Genomic DNA, 19,820 nt, shown 5'->3' on the forward strand with positions numbered 1-19,820 from the left:
GTGATGTGCTGCCTTTTCAAAACTCTTTCCAAAGCACTGCATGGGACAGGAAATTACTGAAGTACGTGCAGCTCTGAGCTGTCCATTGGTGAGCTTCCTAGATGTGATTTCAATGCTCAGGCCCTTTGTTCCTGGAGCAGGAAATTAGAGCACTCACTAAAACATCCTGAATTAGGCACAGGTTCCTCCCAGGCGTCCGGATGTGGGCATCTTCCTGGTGATGGTTGACTTGGGCTCCCCTACGGGTCACTGGCAAATGGTCAACACAGGGAGTTTGTACTGAATGGTAGATCCCACATCCACCGGGTTGATCTTTGGGAATAATTGTGATATTCTAAAATTTCAGCCAAATCTTCTGGCAACTGAACTCAGCTCATTCTCCCACTTCAAAAGTATTTTTGTTCAAATGTCACCTCCTTAGAGAAGCCTCTGCACATGACCCTGTCTAAAGAAGCATTCTGGCCACTTTCTATTCCATTACTTCCTTTATTTTTTTAAGTAGTAATTGCAATCATGGGCACTTGCTTAATAATTATTGAATAAGTGTGTGACTACATGGGTGAATGAAAGTGGAACCAAGATGTGGTGATAGTGTGCCTTTCATACCAGGGGAGAAATAACTCTGTGTGCTTACCGCTTCCTCGGCAGGTGAGGGACTCTGCTCAGTCCTTCTTGACAGTGCACGTGCCGCTGTATGTGTCCTACATCTATGTGACGGCCCCCAGGGGCTGGGCCTCCTTGGAGCACCACACCGAGATGGAGTTTTCTTTCTTCTATGACACTGTTCTCTGGAGAACAGGTATGCCCACTGACGCCTTAACTATCCATTTAGTTAGGGCTTCACTCAAGCAAGATTAAAAGAAGAGTAGTGACTTTTAACAGTAGCTGCTTTTCTCATCCTGTTATCCCATAGACAAAGTGGGGCCACCTCAAGTCTGGAAAGTGAAGATCTGGGGTTCCTGAAAAGAATGATGTCCTTCTGTCCTGATGCTGGAAGATCTCAGTCTAGATAGCTAAGGTCCCAGAGTAGAGGATAGCAAGTGACAGATGAGTCCTCTACTGCTCATGAGGGATTCAGAGGGGTGTGTGTTCTTTTGGAGTATAACCCAAATAATCTTCATTTTCTCCTAGTGAAAAATGGTGTGGTTCATGTTTTTTACAAAGCAAAAGGGTCTTCAAATCAGATGCATGGAAATGGAAAATGTGTCAAGAGCACTTGAAATATTTATGTCAAGTAGCCCACTTCATTCATTTGGCAAAGCATCAGCTCTTTAATTGCATCCTCCAAAGAAGGAATTTTAACCTTCTGAAGTCAAGGACTGTGATGCTGAATGTTTAAAATGACCTTTCCCTCGGGCTCATCCCCCTTCCTGTCCTTTCTGGGAGGAGCCCCCAAGAACTAAGTGGGAGGCAGCCCTTCAGCTGGGAGCCCACACCTCACCCCCACCCAGTTTCCCCACCCACCTCCTCCTACTGCTTCCACATAGATGCTCCTTAAAACTCCCCAGTTTTCTCCTCCACTATCTCCAGTAGTTCTTGGCTATTTTTGTTTTTCTTGTTTTTTTTTTTTTTTTTCTCATTTTTGGTGTCCTGTACTTCACACACTACCCCAAACCTATTTCCCCAAACCCATTTCCCCTAAATTCTACTGCTCCCGTCCTCCCTCTTTTCCTCTCCAGGGGTGATGTGCTTTATCTGAGGCAAACATACTAAAAAAAAAAAAAAAAAAAAAACAAGAGTTTTCTTTTGAGAAAGCTTCATCTCTACTAATTGAAAGTACAGTCATCATTCATATCTATTAGGGTTTGGTTCCAGGACCTCCCGCAGACACCAAGATCTGAGGATGCTCAAATCCCTCATATAAAATGGTGTGGTATTTACATATAACCTATACATATACTCCCTTATGCTTTAAATCATCTCTAGATTACTTATAATACCTAATACAATGTATGTGCTATATAAACAGTTGTTACACTATATTGTTTAGGTATAACAGCTATATACTATATTGTTTTACATATGTATACTATGTATATATAACAACTATATACTATATTGTTTAGGAAATAATGACAAGAAAACAAATCTGTATATGTTTAGTGCAGATGCATTTTTATTCTAATATTTTCAATTTGAGTTTGGGTGAATCCACAGATGCCGAATCCATGATGTCGAACAGATCAGATACAGAGGGCTGGCAGTGTGGTCCTTTCTTCTATGAAATGGCTTAGGCTCAAATCAGTTTTTGCTTTGTATTTCTCATGGGAAAATAACTTCAGGCAGCTTCCCCACTCTGGGTCAGATAATCCCTTGAGCTCTTGTTTTTGTTTTGTCTTGTTCAACTTCATGTTTCTCCTCCTTACGTTACCCTTTGGTTTTGGTCATTGTGAACTCACTGGGGACCATGACTGCAGTTTCCTTTATTAAAGCCACAGCTTTCTTGTGTCATGCTGGCTTTCTACAAGCTTGCCTTTAATTCTCCTTTGGTTTGAGTACTAAATGTAGCCACCAGGACTTTGTTTATACCTCTGTTAAGTCCGGAAAGGTATCTTGGTGAGGAAAAGAAAATATAGTAGGAAGCAGATGTGCTATAACCATACCCTGGTATAAAGTTTGATAGCAAGAAGTTTTAAGATTCTTTTTTTTTTTTGCTGAACCCTGTATCTGGGCTAAGTGGAATTTATAGGTTTGAAGAGTCTGTTTTGAGAACAGTGGAACTATTACAAGAAAAAAAAAAAAGTGAAAGGAGCTGTCATACAATTTTAAATGGCATATGTTTCTATAGACATATAAATTGTTATCTTGTTACATTCAAATAAATATGCAGCTCTACCTGGAGGTGTCCTTGGGATAACTTATACGTGGTTGCTGTCAGGGAGGAATTTTCCATGCCCTAACATTTTCTGTCTGCTTTCCTGCCCAGGAATCCAGACAGACAGTGTGCTCTCTGCAAGGCTTCAGATAATAAGAATCTATATTCGAGAGGATGGCCGTCTTGTCATTGAATTCAAGACCCATGCCAAATTCAGAGGTAATATCAATGCCATTTTTTCCCAACTTTTTATTAAGAAACATTTCACACATACAGAAAGTCGAAAGAATAGAACAATAAAAAACAGTCAACAATGATTAACATTTTGCTATATATCCATGTGCACATACACACATACATACCTTTTTTTGTCACACCATTCAGAAACAAGTTGCAGACTTCGTGTCTAGTTATCCAAAATACTTCAGTTGACATCTCCTAAGAACAAGGACATTCTCTTATACAGTCACAACATCATGATCACTTCTAAGATATTTAGCATTGATTCAATAATATCCAGTCTCTATTCATATTTCCTTTATTGTTCCACAAACATCTTTTCCACTTATTTTTATATTTGTTTATTTTATAACTGCTTACATGAAAAGAAAGAAGTTTCAGTTATGATTCATATGTTATATTTTGATTGTTATATTGCTTTAGTTTCTTTTAATCTAAAATATTCCCCTTACTTTTATTTATTCGCGACACTATTTCAGTGCAGTTTTAAAGAGTGGAGGTATCTTGCTGATAACATTTACCCTTTTAATGATGTTTATAATTATCCTCTTCTACAAAGGACTTGAATGGCCCTAAATGTGACTTTTATCTGATGCTGAAATTTCTATTTATAAACTACGAGACCTTTCTACCTCCAAGAAACATGTTGGTTAGAATTTAAAGCTATGTATATTGAGTGTTCATTGTCACATAAAGACCCCTATTACTGTGAATATGCTGATTAGCACCATTTCCACAAGGATTATTTCTATTGTTTATAAATAAATACATATGACTATGATGACCATCACAAGTAGAACAATGGGCTGGGTTGAGATGCCATGCTATCCCCACCAGTGTGGAATGTATTCTAAGGGGTAAAATGGGCTAACCTTAGTTGTTTGAGAGAAGAACATTAATTCAGTTCTCAGGCTTTTGTGGGACTCTACCACAAGTACAATAAAACTCAAGCTCTACAACAAGTACGATAAGTGCATGTTTCCCCTTCAAATAGGACAGTTTGTGATGGAGCACCACACTCTCCCGGATGTGAAATCTTTCATATTGACTCCAGACCACCTAGGAGGAATTGAATTTGACTTGCAGCTGTTATGGAGTGCTCAGACTTTTGATTCTCCACATCAACTCTGGAGAGCCACAAGCTCTTATAACAGGTAAATACGGTGATGGAGACCTCCATGGGTAGAGCTGAGTGGCTTTCCATTTCTTTCAGGAGCTTGAGAAATAGTGTTTTTATCTGAAGGCTAGACTTTTATTTTAAAAGGGGAATTGATAGAAATAAACCTCAGCTGGGAGTGGTGGTGCTAGCTGGTAGCCCAGCTACTCAGGAGGATCGCTTGAGCTCAGGAGTGCGAAGTTGCAGTGAGCCATGATCGCACCTGCAAATAGCCACTGCACTCCAGCCTGGGCAACAGAAAGCGATCCTGTCTCTTAAAAAAAAAAAAAATTAATGAATTAATTAAAAGAAATGCCACTCTAGCAAATAAAGAAAGAAACAAATCTTGCTCAGATCAACTTCTGATATGTAAATAAGAAGTGCTCACACTTACTCCAAGAGTGAGACCAGAAGGGGCACACATCACTTCCACCTACATCTTATGGTGGGGAACTTAGTCACGTGGCACACCTGCCTAGAAGGGAAGTCAGGAAATGTGTCTAACTAAAACCTTTATTGAATAAATAAATTTCATTTCAATTACAACAACCTGTACAAAATATAGTATCTCTGATTAAGTCCATGTGTCTTTTACAAGATTTATTCCTCTCGCACACCCAGTATAGAGATAGAATAGGAATTTAACAAATAGTAAAATATCCCCATCTAGAAAAGGGAAGAATGGAAAAAAAACAAAATTAAAACCACTATAAAAAGGATAAGTGGGCAACCAGGAATCTCTCATAAATATATTATCCCCATTTTGTAGATAATGAGAGTAAGAGCCATATTTAGCATTAAAATCTTACTTCAAATTGTCTTGAGAAACATTTTCAAAAAAAAATTTTCTTAACTTAAAATTTTTGATCTTATATCAGATATTTTATTATATAGTGATTCTTTTGAAATTGATATATAATAACTTTCAAGGACTGTGTTTCATGTACTTTGTCCCAGTTTACAGACAGGGAAACTGTCCTCCTTTAAGTACTCTGCTGACATCTTCATTGCCACTTGAATGAAGCCCACCCTCCTTCTGCAGCATCCAAGGCCCAGCCTCCCTCTAGTTTCATCTCAAACCCAGGCTTTTAGCCACATTAGGTATCTCATCAATCCCTGAACCCACCAGCCCATCCATACCTCCATGCTTTTGCAATTCCCTTAGCCCTTCTTCCTGTTTTCACCTTGTATAACTAACTCCTCTGAGACTGAGCCCAGCTCAAATACTGACCCATTTGTGGCAACTTCCCTGACTTCCCATACGGTACTAGCAGCTCCCTCCTCCTGGTTCCTACTCTGTTGCAGCTTCTGCTATAACACAGCTCATTATCTTATGATGGTCTATCTGCTGGTCCCAGATTTTCACTGGATTGTGAGCTTCTCCAGAGTAGAAGGCACATATGATTCATCTTAAATCCCCAGAACCACAGATTTTAGCATGTGGTAGGTTCTGAGCAAGCACCTTTTAGGAGCTTACCTTTGAGGTGAAGAGACAAAATGCATAGATAAATGACAAAATGAAGAACCCCACCAAGCACTCCATGCTAAGCACACTGTGTGAGATACAGGGTAATATGAAGACCATAGTTGTTCAGGGAAGAAAGAGCCGGAGGCTGGGAAGTTGTATAAGGATTCCTGAAAGAGGTGAGACAACTTATGGTCCATGTTGTGCTATGGGAAATGCTTAGATTCTAGTTACGAGATGAAAAGAGCTGCAGGATTAAAGATATGTACCTAAGACTGTGTTTGGCATGTTTGAAGGGATAGTGAGGAAATGGACCTAAGTAGTATTCAGGAATGGGGAAAAGTAGGACCGAAGGCTTGGGAGGCTATGCTATTTGTCTTGCATTTGTTTGTTCAACAAGTATTTATGGAATGTTTACTGTGTGTCAGAGAAGGTTCCAGGTACCTTGAATATATTGGTAAACAAAATAAAGATCCCTAAGTATAGGACTTAAAGTAAGGAGACACAAAGCAGTAGACACAATAAGCAAAGTATAATATATGTCAGAAGGTGATATGCACTATGGGAAAATGAAAGGTATGGAGCAGGGTAAGGGGAAGCGGGAATGGGGAGACATTATAATTTTAAGTAGAATGTTCCCAGTAGACTTTATTTGAGCAAAGACTTGAAGGAGGTGAGGCAGTTGGCTATGCAGAAACATGGGGAACAGGTTCCTGGTAAAGTTCCTAAAATGGCAACATTTGGGCATGCTTGGAGAACAAGGATGCCCATATGGCTGGCATGGAGTGAGCAGGGAAGAGAGTAATAGACAATAATGCTAAAGAAGTAAGGAGTGGGGGTAGGATCACGGGGTGGGGCCCTGTAAACCAGTGTTCGGCCTCTGGCTTCTACTCTCTAGTGCAAGGAGAGCCCCTACAGGGTTTGAGTAGAGCTAGACACGATCTAGCCAGGCATGGATTGTTCCGCCTATTCGAATATTTGTATTAATGAAGCGTTACTATCCACATTATAGATGTCAGTTTCTATGTAATTTAAATATGGTATACAAAGTCTCATTTCCTACTAATCCAAGATTTGATGGAAAACTGCAGACATACAGACTTTTAGATTAGGAAGGCGCTTAGAAAATAGGAGAGTAAACAGCAGAGAAAGAAAGGAGAGTAGAAGGAGCTTACGCCCTGAAAGTCTGCATGGTTTGTTAAAATCATACAGCCATGGCAGAGGCAAGCTAAAGTTCTACTGGTTCCCAGTTTCCAGCCTGTGCCAGTCCACTACACTGACCCCAGAATGTGACATAAAAGTTTTATTATTGTTTTTAACCAAATCTTTGCTGTTACTTTACTAATAAATAGATAAGTATCCCAAAATGGTCAAAACAAGCACAATATTTATGAGAACTGTTCACAGATCCCTCACAAACAGTTATAATGAAGATTTACAGCCCTGCACTCTCCATTCAATGGATGACAGACTCCCAAGGCCCTTGAAGAAGGTTCCTGAAGCTTCTGAATGCTTGGCTGCCTTCCAGGCCACCTGACAGGGTTGGAGCTGCCACCCAGTGAGAAGTGTGGGAGATGAAGTAGGAGAGAGGTCCAAAGGCTTCCTGCTTACAGAGTCATGAACTGGAGAATCCTGGGCTCCCCATAAACAGGGAAGTCCCCAAGTCCCCATGAGTGGTCTCTAATGAGAAGTGATCTTATTCTTCGACTTTATAAAGGGATGAGGCTATAGAGTTTGAAAGGGGAACCTCCAAATTGAGTGTGAGTGAAACGAGTGCAGGGGCGTTCTGCAGGGTGCTGCTTCCGTATGCTCTGGAGTGGTGTCCTGGAATCCTGAGGCATTTGCTTCCTCCTGTGTCACAGTAGCACCTGACACTGTCACGTCTTCAGAAATAAAAGCCTTTCCATTTGGGAATGCATTGAATAGGGTATCTGTCAACAAGAAACACTAAACAGAAATTGTCAAACAAGTCTCATGAAATCCAGAGGAAATGACCAATTCTGTTCTGTCATCACCTGAGCCTTCTACGTTTTCATATGTAGTGTGCCTTTCTTAGCTTTCCTCATGAGAAGGACCTGAATACTTGAAAGTAGCTCTATTTAACACCTCTGGATAATACTCTGAAGGTTAGGATAATTGGAGATGAGTTCCCAAAAATGGTGTTTGCAGACTTGTAAGGTTCTTAGATGCTGGACACAAATACCACCTGAAAACTGTTTAGTGAAGGCCATGTCTTTCTGGGTAAGCCAGCAACCTATCAGTTGTTCCCTATGATCACAGTCTGCTCTGCATGTTTCCAGGAAGGACTACTCGGGAGAGTACACCATCTACCTGATCCCTTGCACAGTGCAGCCCACACAGCCATGGGTTGACCCAGGAGAGAAGCCTTTGGCCTGCACTGCACATGCCCCGGAAAGGTAGGAAAATATAGTCAATCCTCATTATTTGTTGATTCCTTATTTGTGAATTCTCCTACTCACTAAAATTTATTTGTAACCCCCAAATCAATATGGTGCTTTCATAGTCATTCATGGACATGCACAGCAGAGTGGCCAAACATTTGAATCACTTAACACACACATCCCCAGCTGAGGTCAAACACACGTATCCCCAGCTGGTGATACTCTGCCTTCTTGTTGTGGCTCTCATGCTGCAAACAAGCGTCCTGTGCACGGTCTATTTAGTGCCGTGGTTTTTGCATTTTTGTGCCTTTTGTTGATGATTTCTACATTTAGAATGGCTCCCAAGTATAATGCCGAAGTACTTTCTAGTATTTCTAAGCATCAGAAGGTTGTAATGTGCCTTATGATAACCATGAGTTTGATATAAATGAATCAGCAATATATATTAAATAAGGGGTCTTTACACAGAAACAGACATAAAACAAGGTTATATGTTAATTGGTTGATATAAATGTTGTGAACAGAGGCTCATAGGAACCTACCCCTATATTTCTTCTAGTAGCTATGGCTCAATATCCACTAATTCATTGTTTGTGGAGACTGTATAGAGCATAACAATCATGAATAATGATACTCAACCGTACATCAGCCCATATTCACCTCAGACCTGAGACTGTGTTGTGCTGTATATTCATTCATTCATTCATTCATTCATTCATTCATTCATATTTATTCAGTTCTTCTCATGTGTTTTGCTGTGGTCGAGGTGTTGAAGTGATAGCACTACACCAGAGCAGAGGATTGAAAGTAATCTGTGCTCTCAGGCAGTTTATAGTCTAGAGTCACCTTTCTAGGAGCTGTGCAAAGTATAGAGAAAACATTGCTGAGATAAAATGCCCAAGACAGAATCTGACATTAACATTAAGAGAAGACTATATGTGGCTTTTAAATAAAAGACTGAGAATTGGCTATTGGATTTGGCAGTACTGAGGTCATTGGTGGACTCCGCCAAGAGCAGGTTTGGTGGACCAAAGGGGATACAAGCCTAATTGGGGTGAGCTTGAGAGAGAGGTGAGAAAGTAGAGACAGCAGGGATAAACAGTGCTTGCGGAGTTTCTATAGAGGATGCCAGAGCAAAGGGGCAATAACTCGAAACAGATGAGGAGTCAAATAAACAGCAGGTTTTATTTGCTTTATTTCGGGATACTTGTATGCTGGTGGGAATAATCCAGTTGAGGGGAAATGTGATGATGCAGGGGATAGAGGGAAAGCTTGCAGAGCCGGGTCCTTGAGTAGAGCAGGGGAGTAGATCCAGGGCATGAGGGAAGGGCTGGCCATAGCTGGAAGCACAGAGAGTTCATCCACTGAAGAGGCAGGCAGAGAATCAAAGGAAGCAGTTGAGAGGAGAATTGGGAGACTGGGACGGTAAAGATGACAACGTGGATATCTGATTGAAACTATTCTTCCTGTGAAATGAAAAGCCCTACATCTGCTGAAAGTGAAGAATGTCGAGGTTTGAGAAGAGAGGGGCAAAGAAACAGGGCCATCTCATACAGTGGAAAAGAGTAAATATACTAGAGGGTTACAGCTAGCCACAGATCAGGCAGTGTGGAACTGCCTTTAAATTGTCATATTATCGACATAAAACTGTACATATTTAAACTATACAATTCGATAAATTCTTACCTGTGTATACACTTGTATCACCACAGTCAAGATAGTGACAAGATAGGGAACATATCCATTTCCAAAAAGATTCCTCGTGCGCCTTTGTAGTTCCTCCCTCGCATCATCCCTTCCCTTTCTGCAGATAACCACGATCTGTTTTCTGCCACTATAGATGAGTTTGCATTTTCTAGAGTTTTTTATAAATGACATCATACAGTGTGAATTCTCTCTCTCTGGCTCATCTCACTCACCATGATTATTTTGACTCATCTGTGTTGGGTGTATCAGTATTTGTTCCTGTTATTGCTGGGTTGTACTTCCCGGTATGGATATACTACAGTTTGTTTATCAGTGATCAACTGATGAACATTTCAGTTGTGTCCAGTTTGGGGCTACGATAAATAAAGCTTCTATGAACCTGTATGTATGAACTTTATATAAACATGTGCTTTCTGTTTTCTTATGTAAATACCTAAAAATGGAGTGACTGGATCATATGACAGATGTATGTTTAACTTTTAAGAAACTGCTGAATTGTCTTCCAGCGTGTTTGTGAACATGTAACTATGTATGTCCATTCCCACCATAAGAGTGCACATGCTCCCTTTCCTGTACATTCTGCTAATGTGGTTGGGAGGTCCTGGTGTGGTTGAACAATTAAGGAGTAGGAGGAAAAGAAGAGAGGAGCTGGAAAGACATAAGGTGGTAGAGAGCGAGGTGTTGGAAATGAGATTTTTGGCGCTGGTGCATAATGGGACTATGAAGAGTAGGTAGCTGTAGCAGGGTAGTGAACAAGCTGTTTGGAGGTGAGGGAGTCAAGGAACTGGGAGTCTTGGGTAGTCGGTAGTTCATCTGAGTGGATGTTTAAGTCCCAAAGATTCATGGCAGTAACAATGCCAGGAAGCACCATAGTTAGCCAAATGAAGGAAGGAAGGTGACCAGAAAAATGGTAGTTGGCTGCAGTAAGAAAGAACAATGGGAAAATAATCTGATGGGATATGCTGGAGAATTTTAATTCATTTAAATTTTTAAAAATTATGCAATATTTCAGATACTCAGAAGACTATATATATATCATATAGCAGATCCACCACCCACCTTAAGAAACTCAAGAAACAGAACATTACAGTACTCCTTCAATACCCTCAATGCCCCTATCCAATCATACTCCCTCTCTCTTCCCTACTAGGGTCACCATTAACCTGATATTTGTATTTATTATTCATTGGTTTGGTTTATGTTTATACCTCATGTATACTTCTACATGGTTTTGCAAGTTTTTGAACTCTAGACAATAGTACCCCCTTATCATTGGAGTATATGTTCCAAGAGCCCCAGTGGATGCCTGAAACCACACATAATAGCAAACACTGTATATGCAATGTTTTTTCAGTCTGCTAACCAAGACAGCTACTAAGTGACTAACAGGTGGGTAGCATATACAATGTGGAGATGCTGAACAAAGGGACGATTCGTGTTCCAGGCAGGATGGAGCAGAAAAGCACAAGATTCCATCATGCTAGTAAAAATGGTGCATGATTTAAAACTTATGAATTGTTTATTTCTGGAATTTTTTTGTTTAATGTTTTTGGACTATGGTAGGCCTTGGGTAACTGAAACTGAGGAAAGCAAACCCATGGATGAGAAGGGAACTACTGTAAGTTTCATACTGCATGAATTCTCTCTGCTACTCTTTTTTTTAACTCAGTGAATCATCTGTTGATTCATTTGTATTGATTCATGTAGCTGTAGTTTGTTGCTCACTGCATTAAGGTATTCATTGTAGGAAAATTCCACGATGTATTTAACCACTCCCTTTGACTTTCTATTATAAAGAAAATTCTTATATATATCTCTTGGTACACATGTATAAGAAGAGTTTCTCCAGGGTAGGTTCTGGATTTTTTAAAGGGAGAGAGGAACAATGACTTGAAACTGGCTAAAGGGATCAAGGAGGACACCAATGCTGTCCTCAGGCCCTGTGTGGCATAAATGTGGGAGGTGGCAGAGGAAGAATGTTGCTGAGGATACTGAGGCTTCAGAGTTGGGGGTCCTTGCCTTACATCAGGGAGATTATTACTTGCAGATGCCCCAGTATTCCCAGGGTGACTTTCCCCCAGGCCTAACCTTGGATCCCCTATATGGCTCCATATGGATGCAATAGAATTACAACACACATACAAAATCAAGACTGATACAGGGAAATTGGACTTAATACAAAATAATTGTGTCTCATATTGTGACTATTTTGGGGAGGCCTGTCATATATTTTAACCTTATAAATAATAAAATAATCTCATGTTCATTATTTATTCCTGTAATGTTTTCTCATGTGCCTGGCACTATGATGGATTCTAGTAATATCAGCATCAACAAGAAAAATCTGTTTCCCTGAGTCAGGAAAATGAGCATGTGATACAGCTCATGGTTATCTCAAAGCTGTTGAAACAGGGTTATGAGGTCTCCAAGTTCTTCCAACAGCCCAACCCTTTCAAATCTACCACTGGGGTACCTTCAACAGAAAGTAGGGAATGGGCAGATGGACTCTGTTGCAAGGGTAAAAAATCAAAATGTCACTCATTCACCATTCTTTGACATATATATGTGTCAGGAGCTTGACTAGCACTGGGTAGGCAATGGTGAGTTGGACCATGGAATCTGCAGTGGGTAAAGCGGACTTCAATCAGTCAGTCACACATTTAAATAAAATTTCAGACCGTGCTAAACACTGCGAGAGAAAAGCACAAAGTGTAACAGGAAGAGATGACAAGGGACCTAACTATCCTTGGAGGTAAGAGAAAAAGGGAAAGCTTTCTAGAGAAAGCGGTGATTCAGTTGAAACCTAAGGAGGAGAGGAAAAAGGAGAGGGTGTTCTGGCAGTGTGTCTAGGAATGCCAAGGCCAGAAAGCTGTAGAATTCATTATCACTCATCTCAAATTGGTCCTTAGGACTTCCAAGAAAAGTGTAATACAGTGGTTCCCTCATTCATACATTATCTCATTCCTCTCACCTATGTTTGTATGCTGTTTTTAAAAAGAAAAAAATTATTATACTTTAAGTTCTGGGATATATGTGCAGAACATTCAGGTTTCTTACATAGGTATACATGTGCCATGGTGGTTTGCTGCACCCCTCAACCCGTCATCTACATTAGGTATTTCTCCTAAAGCTACCCCTCCCCTAACACCCCACCTCCTGACAGGCCCCAGTGTGTGATGTCTCCCTCCCTGTGTCCATGTGTTCTCATTGTTCAACTCCCACTTATGAGAGAGAAGATGCGGTGTTTAGTTTTCTGTTCCTGTGTTAGTTTGCTGAGAATGATGGTTTCCAGCTTCATCCATGTCCCTGCAAAGGGCATGAACTCATCCGTTTTTATGGATGCATTCCATGATGTATACGTGCCACAGTTTCTTTATCCAGTCTATCATTGATGGGCATTTGGGTTGCTTCCAAGTCTTTGCTGTTGTGATTAGTGCTGCAATAAACATACGTGTGCATGTGTCTTTCTAGTAGAATGATTTATAATCCTTTGAGTATATACCCCATAATGGGATTGCTGGGTCAAATGGTATTTCTGGTTCTAGATCCTTGGGAATCACCATACTGTCTTCCACAATGGTTGAACTAATTGACACTCCCACCATCAGTGTAAAAGCATTCCCGTTTCTCCACATCCTCTCCAGCATCTGTTATTTCCTGACTTTTTAATGATCACCATTCTAACTGGCGCAAAATGGTATCTCATTGTGGTTTTGATTTGCATTTCTCTAATGACCAGTGATGATGAGCTTTCTCTCATAAGTTTGTTGGCCACATAAATGTTTTCTTTTGAGACGTGTCTGTTCATATCCTTTGCCCGCTTTTTGATGGGGTTGTTTGTTTTTTTCTTGTAAATTTCTTTAAGTTCCTTGTAGATTCTGGATATTAGCCCTTTGTCAGATGGATAGATTGCAAACATTTTCTCCCATTCTACAGATTGCTTGTTCACTCTCATGATAGTTTATTTTGCTGTGCAGAAGGTCTTTAGTTAGATCTCACTTGTCAATTTTGACTTTTGTTGTCATTACTTCTGGTGTTTTAGTCATGAAGTCCTTGCCCATGCCTGTGTCCTGAATGGTATTGCCTAGGTTTTCTTCTAGGGTTTTTATGGTTTTAGGTCTTACGTTTAAGTGTTTAATCCATCTTAAGTTAATTTTTGTATAAGGTGTAAGTAAGGAAGTGGTCCAGTTTCAGTTTTCTGCATATGGCTAGCCAGTTTTCCCAACACTATTTATTAAATAAAGAATCCATTGCTTGTTTTTGTCAAGTTTGTCAAAGATCAGATGGTTGTAGATGTGTGGTGTTATTTCTGAGGCCTTTGCTCTGTTCCATTGGTCTATATATCTGTTTTGGTACCAGTACTATGCTGTTTCAGTTACTGTAGCCTTGTAGTATAGTTTCAAGTCAGGTAGCGTGATGCCTCCAACTTTGTTCTTTTTGCGTAGGATTTTCTTGACTATACGGGCTCTTTTATGGTTCCATATGAAATTTAAAGTAGTTTTTTTCTAATTCTGTGAAGAAAGTCAGTTGTAGCTTGATGGGAAGAGTATTGAATCTGTAAATTACTTTGGGCACTATGGCCATTTTCACAATATTGATTCTTCCTATCCATGAGCATGGAATATTTTTCCATTTGTTGGTGTTCCTTGAGCAGTGGTTTGTAGTTCTCCTTAAAGGGGTCCTTCACATCCCTTGTAAGTTGGATTCCTAGGTATTTTATTCTCTTTGTAGCAGTTGTGAATGGGAGTTCACTGATGATTTGGCTCTCTGTTTGTCTATTATTGGTGTATAAGAATGCTTGTGACTTTTGCACACTGATTTTGTATCCTGAGACTTTGCAGAAGTTGCTTATCAGCTTAAGGAGATTTTGTGCTGAGATTGTGAGGTTTTCTAAATATACAATCATGTCATCTGCAAACAGAGACAATTTGATTTCCCCTCTTCCTATTTGAATACCCTTTATTTCTTTCCCTTGCCTGATTGCCCTGGCCAGAACTTCCAATACTCTGTTGAATAGGAGTGGTGAGAGGTGGCATCCTTGTCTTGTGCTGGTTTTCAAAGGGAATGCTTCCAGCTTTTGCCCATTCAGTATCATATTGGCTATGGGTTTGCCACAGGTGGCTCTTATTATTTTGACATATGTTTCACCAAATTAGCATGAAGGGCTGTTGTATTTTATCGTACGCCTTTTCTTCCTCTTGCCTATTTCATTTCTTCCCACAAACTTGATGCTTCTCCCCTGTTGTCACCTTCAACTGGTGATCTTTCTGTCCTGTTGGAGTGAGGAAACAGAGGAAATCAGAAGAGAACTTATGCAAGCGTCTATCATCATACTTATATCTGTGCATCAGACCTACCAGCATGTATCTGTGCATGTACTCCACGTGGCCGACAAAGTCTAAGCTATTTACTATCTGGCTGTTTACAGAAAAACTTTGTTAGCCTCTCTGTTCTAGGTACTTACACCCAAATGTTAACAATATCCTTGAAACTTCTCTTATTCTGGCACTGTCATCTAGGATTTTAGGCCTCCCCTTTAAAATATATTAAAAATCCAATTATTTTCACTGCCCACCTGACAAAAGCCCTGGTCAGAACCATTATCATCACTTGTCTAAATTATTGAAATAGCCTCTTAACAAAGTCCCCTGCAGCCACCCTGCAGTCTCTTCTTAACACAGCAAACCCCACTCACTTTTTCAAAACACTCCACAGTTTAAATAAACCCTAAAGTCCTGACTGTACAGGTAAGGCTTTATGGGATCTGGTCCCAAGTTACCTCTCTGATCTTATCTCCCTCACTGTTCTCCAGCCACCCTGGCCAACTGGCCGTTCCTCTAATGTACTGTGCACACTCTTACCCCAGACCTTTTGTCTTTGCCATTTCCTCTTCCTGGAGGGCTTCCTCTCCACATAGCCACATGTCTTACTCCATTGCCTGCTTCAAGCCTTTGGGTGTTTTCCTCTCACTAAGGCCTTCCATAACTGAGTTTCTTCCTTTCTCTCTCTTTATGGTATATATTTAAGGTGTAAAACATTGTGTTTTGATACGCATAGTGAAATGATTACTACAGTCAAAAAACTTAACATACCCATCTCCTCACATAGTTACCTGCATGCACGTGTGTGTGTGTACAAGAGTATCTGAAATCTACTCTCTTAGGAAATGTCCAGTACATAATATTATTGCAACTTTGTACCTTTTGACTTACATTTCCCCATATCCCCATCCTCGTCACCCCTAGTAACCACTGTTCTCTTTGTTTCTATGTATCTGGCTTTTGGAATTTTTTGCTCCTGCCTGAATCCAGCTTTTTTGATTCCATGTATAAGTGAAATTGTGCAGTATTTTTCTGTGTCTGCCTTATTTCACATAGTATAATGTTCTCTAGGTTCATCCATGTTGTCACAAATGGCAGGATGTCCTTATTTTTTTAAGACTGACTATTTCACACCGCAGTAAAGAAAATACACCACATTTTCTTTATTGATTAATCCATTGATGGATACTGGTTGTTTCCAAATCTTAACTATTGTGAATAATATTACAATGAACATAGGAGTGCAGATATCTCTACAAGATGCTGATTTCCCCTTGTGTGGGTATATACCAGGAATAAGGATTGCTGGGTCATGTCATAGTTCTATTTTTAATTTTTTGAGGATGCTCCATACTGTTTTACATAAAGACTGCACCAATTTACACCCATGACCATATTGTTTAGAATTTCCACCTGAACCTCCTTCTAGCATTACCCTTTCTCTGATTTTTCTCCTTATCACCTGTTACCTTTTGGCATGCTATATTATTTTTTATTTATTTTGCTTACTATCTTCCTTAGAATCCTGAGATCATATTTTTCTGTTTTGTCCACAGATGAATTCCTATTACTAGAACAATGCCTATTATATAATATATACTGAGTGAATATTTGCTGAATAAATCAGCCCTGAGGCACTAGAGATCATGGAGTAGAGAGCTGGTCAGGAGACTGAAAGAAGGCCAGTCTGGCTAGATCCCAGAAAGGGAGGGAAGGGGAAGAGTAGCAGGAGATGAGGCTGGAGAAATAGGTAGAGGCCAGAGCTTTATAGGTCATACTTCCCTCTAAGGGATGTGGGAAACCACTGAGGGATATTAAGCAAATTTGAGTTTTCGAAAATGACACTGGCTCATCCACTGACACATGTAGAATAGTCTAGAGGGAACTAATAGTGACTCTAGGGAGACCAGTTAAGGGGCTGGCACCTCTTTTGTTGCCTTTTGCTGAGATACTAACACTAGAAGGAAGAGCATACTGAGTTTGGGTTATCTGACAGCCATGTAGAGCTACCATTTGACAGCCAGCTATGTGTTTCTGGAGCTTAGAGGAGAAATCTGGATTAGATAGTTAAATTTGGCATTACTACCTTTGAGATGGCAAATGCACTCAGTGACAAGGCTGAGATCATCTTGGGTGAAGTTATTGAGGGAGAACAATAAGGATCCCAGAACTGAGCCTTGGGGAGCCCTTACCTGACACAGAAGGAAAGGGCTCAGGAAGAAGGCTGGGGAGCTAGGCACACAGAGCAAGGCAAGAAGGTCCCAGAACTGAACCTTGGGGAGCCCTTATCTGCCAGAAGGAGACACAGAAGGAAGGGGCTCAGGAAGATGGCTGGGGAGGTAGGCGCACAGAACAAGGCAAGAGAGTATCGTTTAGCAAGTCCCGAAAGTGGGACATGGATAAATAAAATTTTGATCAGGTTGAAAGAGTCAAAGCCTCAGAGCATGCAGCTCTGGGAAGAAATCTAGCTGTGCTCCAAAGCAGGGAGCACTTTAGAAGTCAAAGAGCAATTCTGGGAGCACCCAGAGTGAAAGGGCCAAAAAAAGCAAAGGATACCAAAGAGTCTAAAGACTAATTAATTATTTTTTAAGATTAATTATTTCTGTTCAAAAGAAATAACAACCAAATAAAGTCCTTTTACCGTACATATCCCTTTATTCTGTGAATATTTAGTGCCCACAACAAATCTCTGTGTACAATCCTGAGGAGGGTGGGGAAGGGAGGGTGACTCAAATGACATATGCAACGCTGACCCTGCTCTCAAAGAGCTCTTGTTTCTCCTTGCCTTTAGATTCCTGATACCCATTGCATTCCAGCAGACCAACCGCCCTGTGCCAGTTGTGTATTCACTTAACACTGAATTTCAGCTCTGCAATAATGAGAAGGTGTTCCTAATGGATCCCAATACATCTGATATGTCACTGGCAGAAATGGATTACAAAGGAGCCTTTTCAAAAGGTAAGTTGCTTCCTCCACCTGCAGAAGGAGGCTCTGCCTGGATGTGAGAAGTTTTTGGTAAGTTGCTGGACTGGCATCTCTGCTCATAAGCTCTCAGTCAGCTCCCCAGTAAAGATCCCCCAGCGTTGGTTCCAGGACAGCCAGGATAGAATCAAGGAACAGGCCCATTTCATGCTGTTTCAAAATCAAATCACACACTTGGCACTATAATGATTGGCAGTGTGATGTCATGGAAAAGCAATGGTCTGAGTAGCAAGAAGACTGGAGTTTCCGATCAGATTCTAGCACATTGTCTAACTCTGGGTCAGTTATTTTCTCAACTCTCCAATCCCATTGCCTCCCAGTCTCAAAGGAATGCCAAATATGTGTGTTCTCCATCATGCTTTCTCTGCTGGAAATGACTCACTTCATGGTCACTTCTCCATCCGTTTGCCGCAGGCTGGATTCTATCCTATCTTTCTCTTGTCAATGACACCAAATCGATGCATTCTGGCACTTTTTTCCTGTTGGGTTTCCTTTGCATCAGCTTCACCTGACACCATCTTGCCTCTCAGATGACTCCTTCTCACTCTCCTGTCCCTGGTCTCCATCCTCTGCCCCTTCCGTGTTAGTGTCCCCAGGTTCCATGCTTGGCTCATTCTATTCCTACTCTGAGTGCTGCCTCTGGTCATCCCCATGGCTTGGGGCATCCCTTTACCCTGAACTTCTTGTACTCCTACTGTTCTGCGGTCGTTCAATTTGACCTCATCCTGGATCTCTCCGAGCTTCATTTCTATGTTTCCACATGCAGATATGAAACTACCGAAGATCTCCAAGCAGCATGTCTTTCAGACACCCAGAGATGCCTGAGACTGCACTTGTCTCCTTCCAAGCATGGTCCTCCCACATCTGCTACCCTACTGACTGCATCACCATCCTCTGTGTGCCCCAACCAAAAATCTCAGGGTTATCCTCAACTTCCCCTTCCTACATCCCACGTCCCATCTATCATTAAGATGAGTGGAATCTGATTCCTAGACATTTCTTGAGTTCATCCTCTTGCCTCACAGCTATATTTTAGATGCCTATCTCTAACTAGAGGATTAAAATAGCCCCTACTAGGTCTCTGTGACTGAAGTCTCTTTGTCCTTGACCCATTCGCCATGTTTCTAAGGCCCAAGTGTGTTATTATGTTTTTGCTTAAAACCCTCCAGTGTTTCTTGTTACTTACATATTTGAGTCCAGCCTCCTCAGCACGGTTTGTCTATCTCCCCAGGAGCCTCTCCTGCCAGAGCTTCTATACATCCTCCACTCTTGTCACACTGACTTACTTAGCACCACATAGTAAATGTTTGGGATGAGCATTTGGAATTAGCTGGATTTGTGCTAATTCCAAAATCCTCCTACCGCCAAATCATTGCTGTGAAACCTTGAATAAGTTACTAAAATGGGAATAATAATTGAAGCTATATTTTGGGCTCTTGGTAGGATTAAGTAAGTTAGTTGCATGTAAAGAGCTTGGTGCCATAACCAACACATAGGAAATAGTGCCTACACCAGGACTTACACCCTTGAAGCATTCAGTAATTTGTACATGGACCTTTTTTTTTTTTTTTTTTTTTTGCCTAGAATGTTCTCTCCTGCCTCTCACTCCCACCCCAAATGCACTGTCTGACAAATGCCTACGTGTGTTTCAGGATACTGCTCAAATATCAACTGTCTTGAAATCCTTCCATACCATTCCCTAGGCAGATTTCTGTACTTGGTTTCGTGCTCT

At 40.8% G+C, this 19,820-nt stretch overlaps 1 protein-coding gene across 2 annotated transcripts in view; it reads left to right on the plus strand.

Annotated features, from left to right (window-relative positions):
* The window catches only part of FRAS1 (Fraser extracellular matrix complex subunit 1), a 461,113-nt gene that overhangs the window by 430,102 nt on the left and 11,191 nt on the right, over window positions 1-19,820 (plus strand). For both annotated transcript variants that reach the window (XM_073017428.1, XM_073017427.1), the window contains exons 67-71: window positions 649-799; window positions 2,927-3,034; window positions 4,050-4,209; window positions 7,977-8,093; window positions 17,898-18,064. In XM_073017428.1, the coding sequence (XP_072873529.1) occupies window positions 649-799; window positions 2,927-3,034; window positions 4,050-4,209; window positions 7,977-8,093; window positions 17,898-18,064 (703 nt within the window). The remainder of the gene's footprint in view (window positions 1-648; window positions 800-2,926; window positions 3,035-4,049; window positions 4,210-7,976; window positions 8,094-17,897; window positions 18,065-19,820) is intronic.

The sequence above is a fragment of the Chlorocebus sabaeus genome, chromosome 7, assembly GCF_047675955.1.
Source record: "Chlorocebus sabaeus isolate Y175 chromosome 7, mChlSab1.0.hap1, whole genome shotgun sequence".
In the NCBI taxonomy this organism is placed as follows: Eukaryota; Metazoa; Chordata; class Mammalia; order Primates; family Cercopithecidae; genus Chlorocebus; species Chlorocebus sabaeus.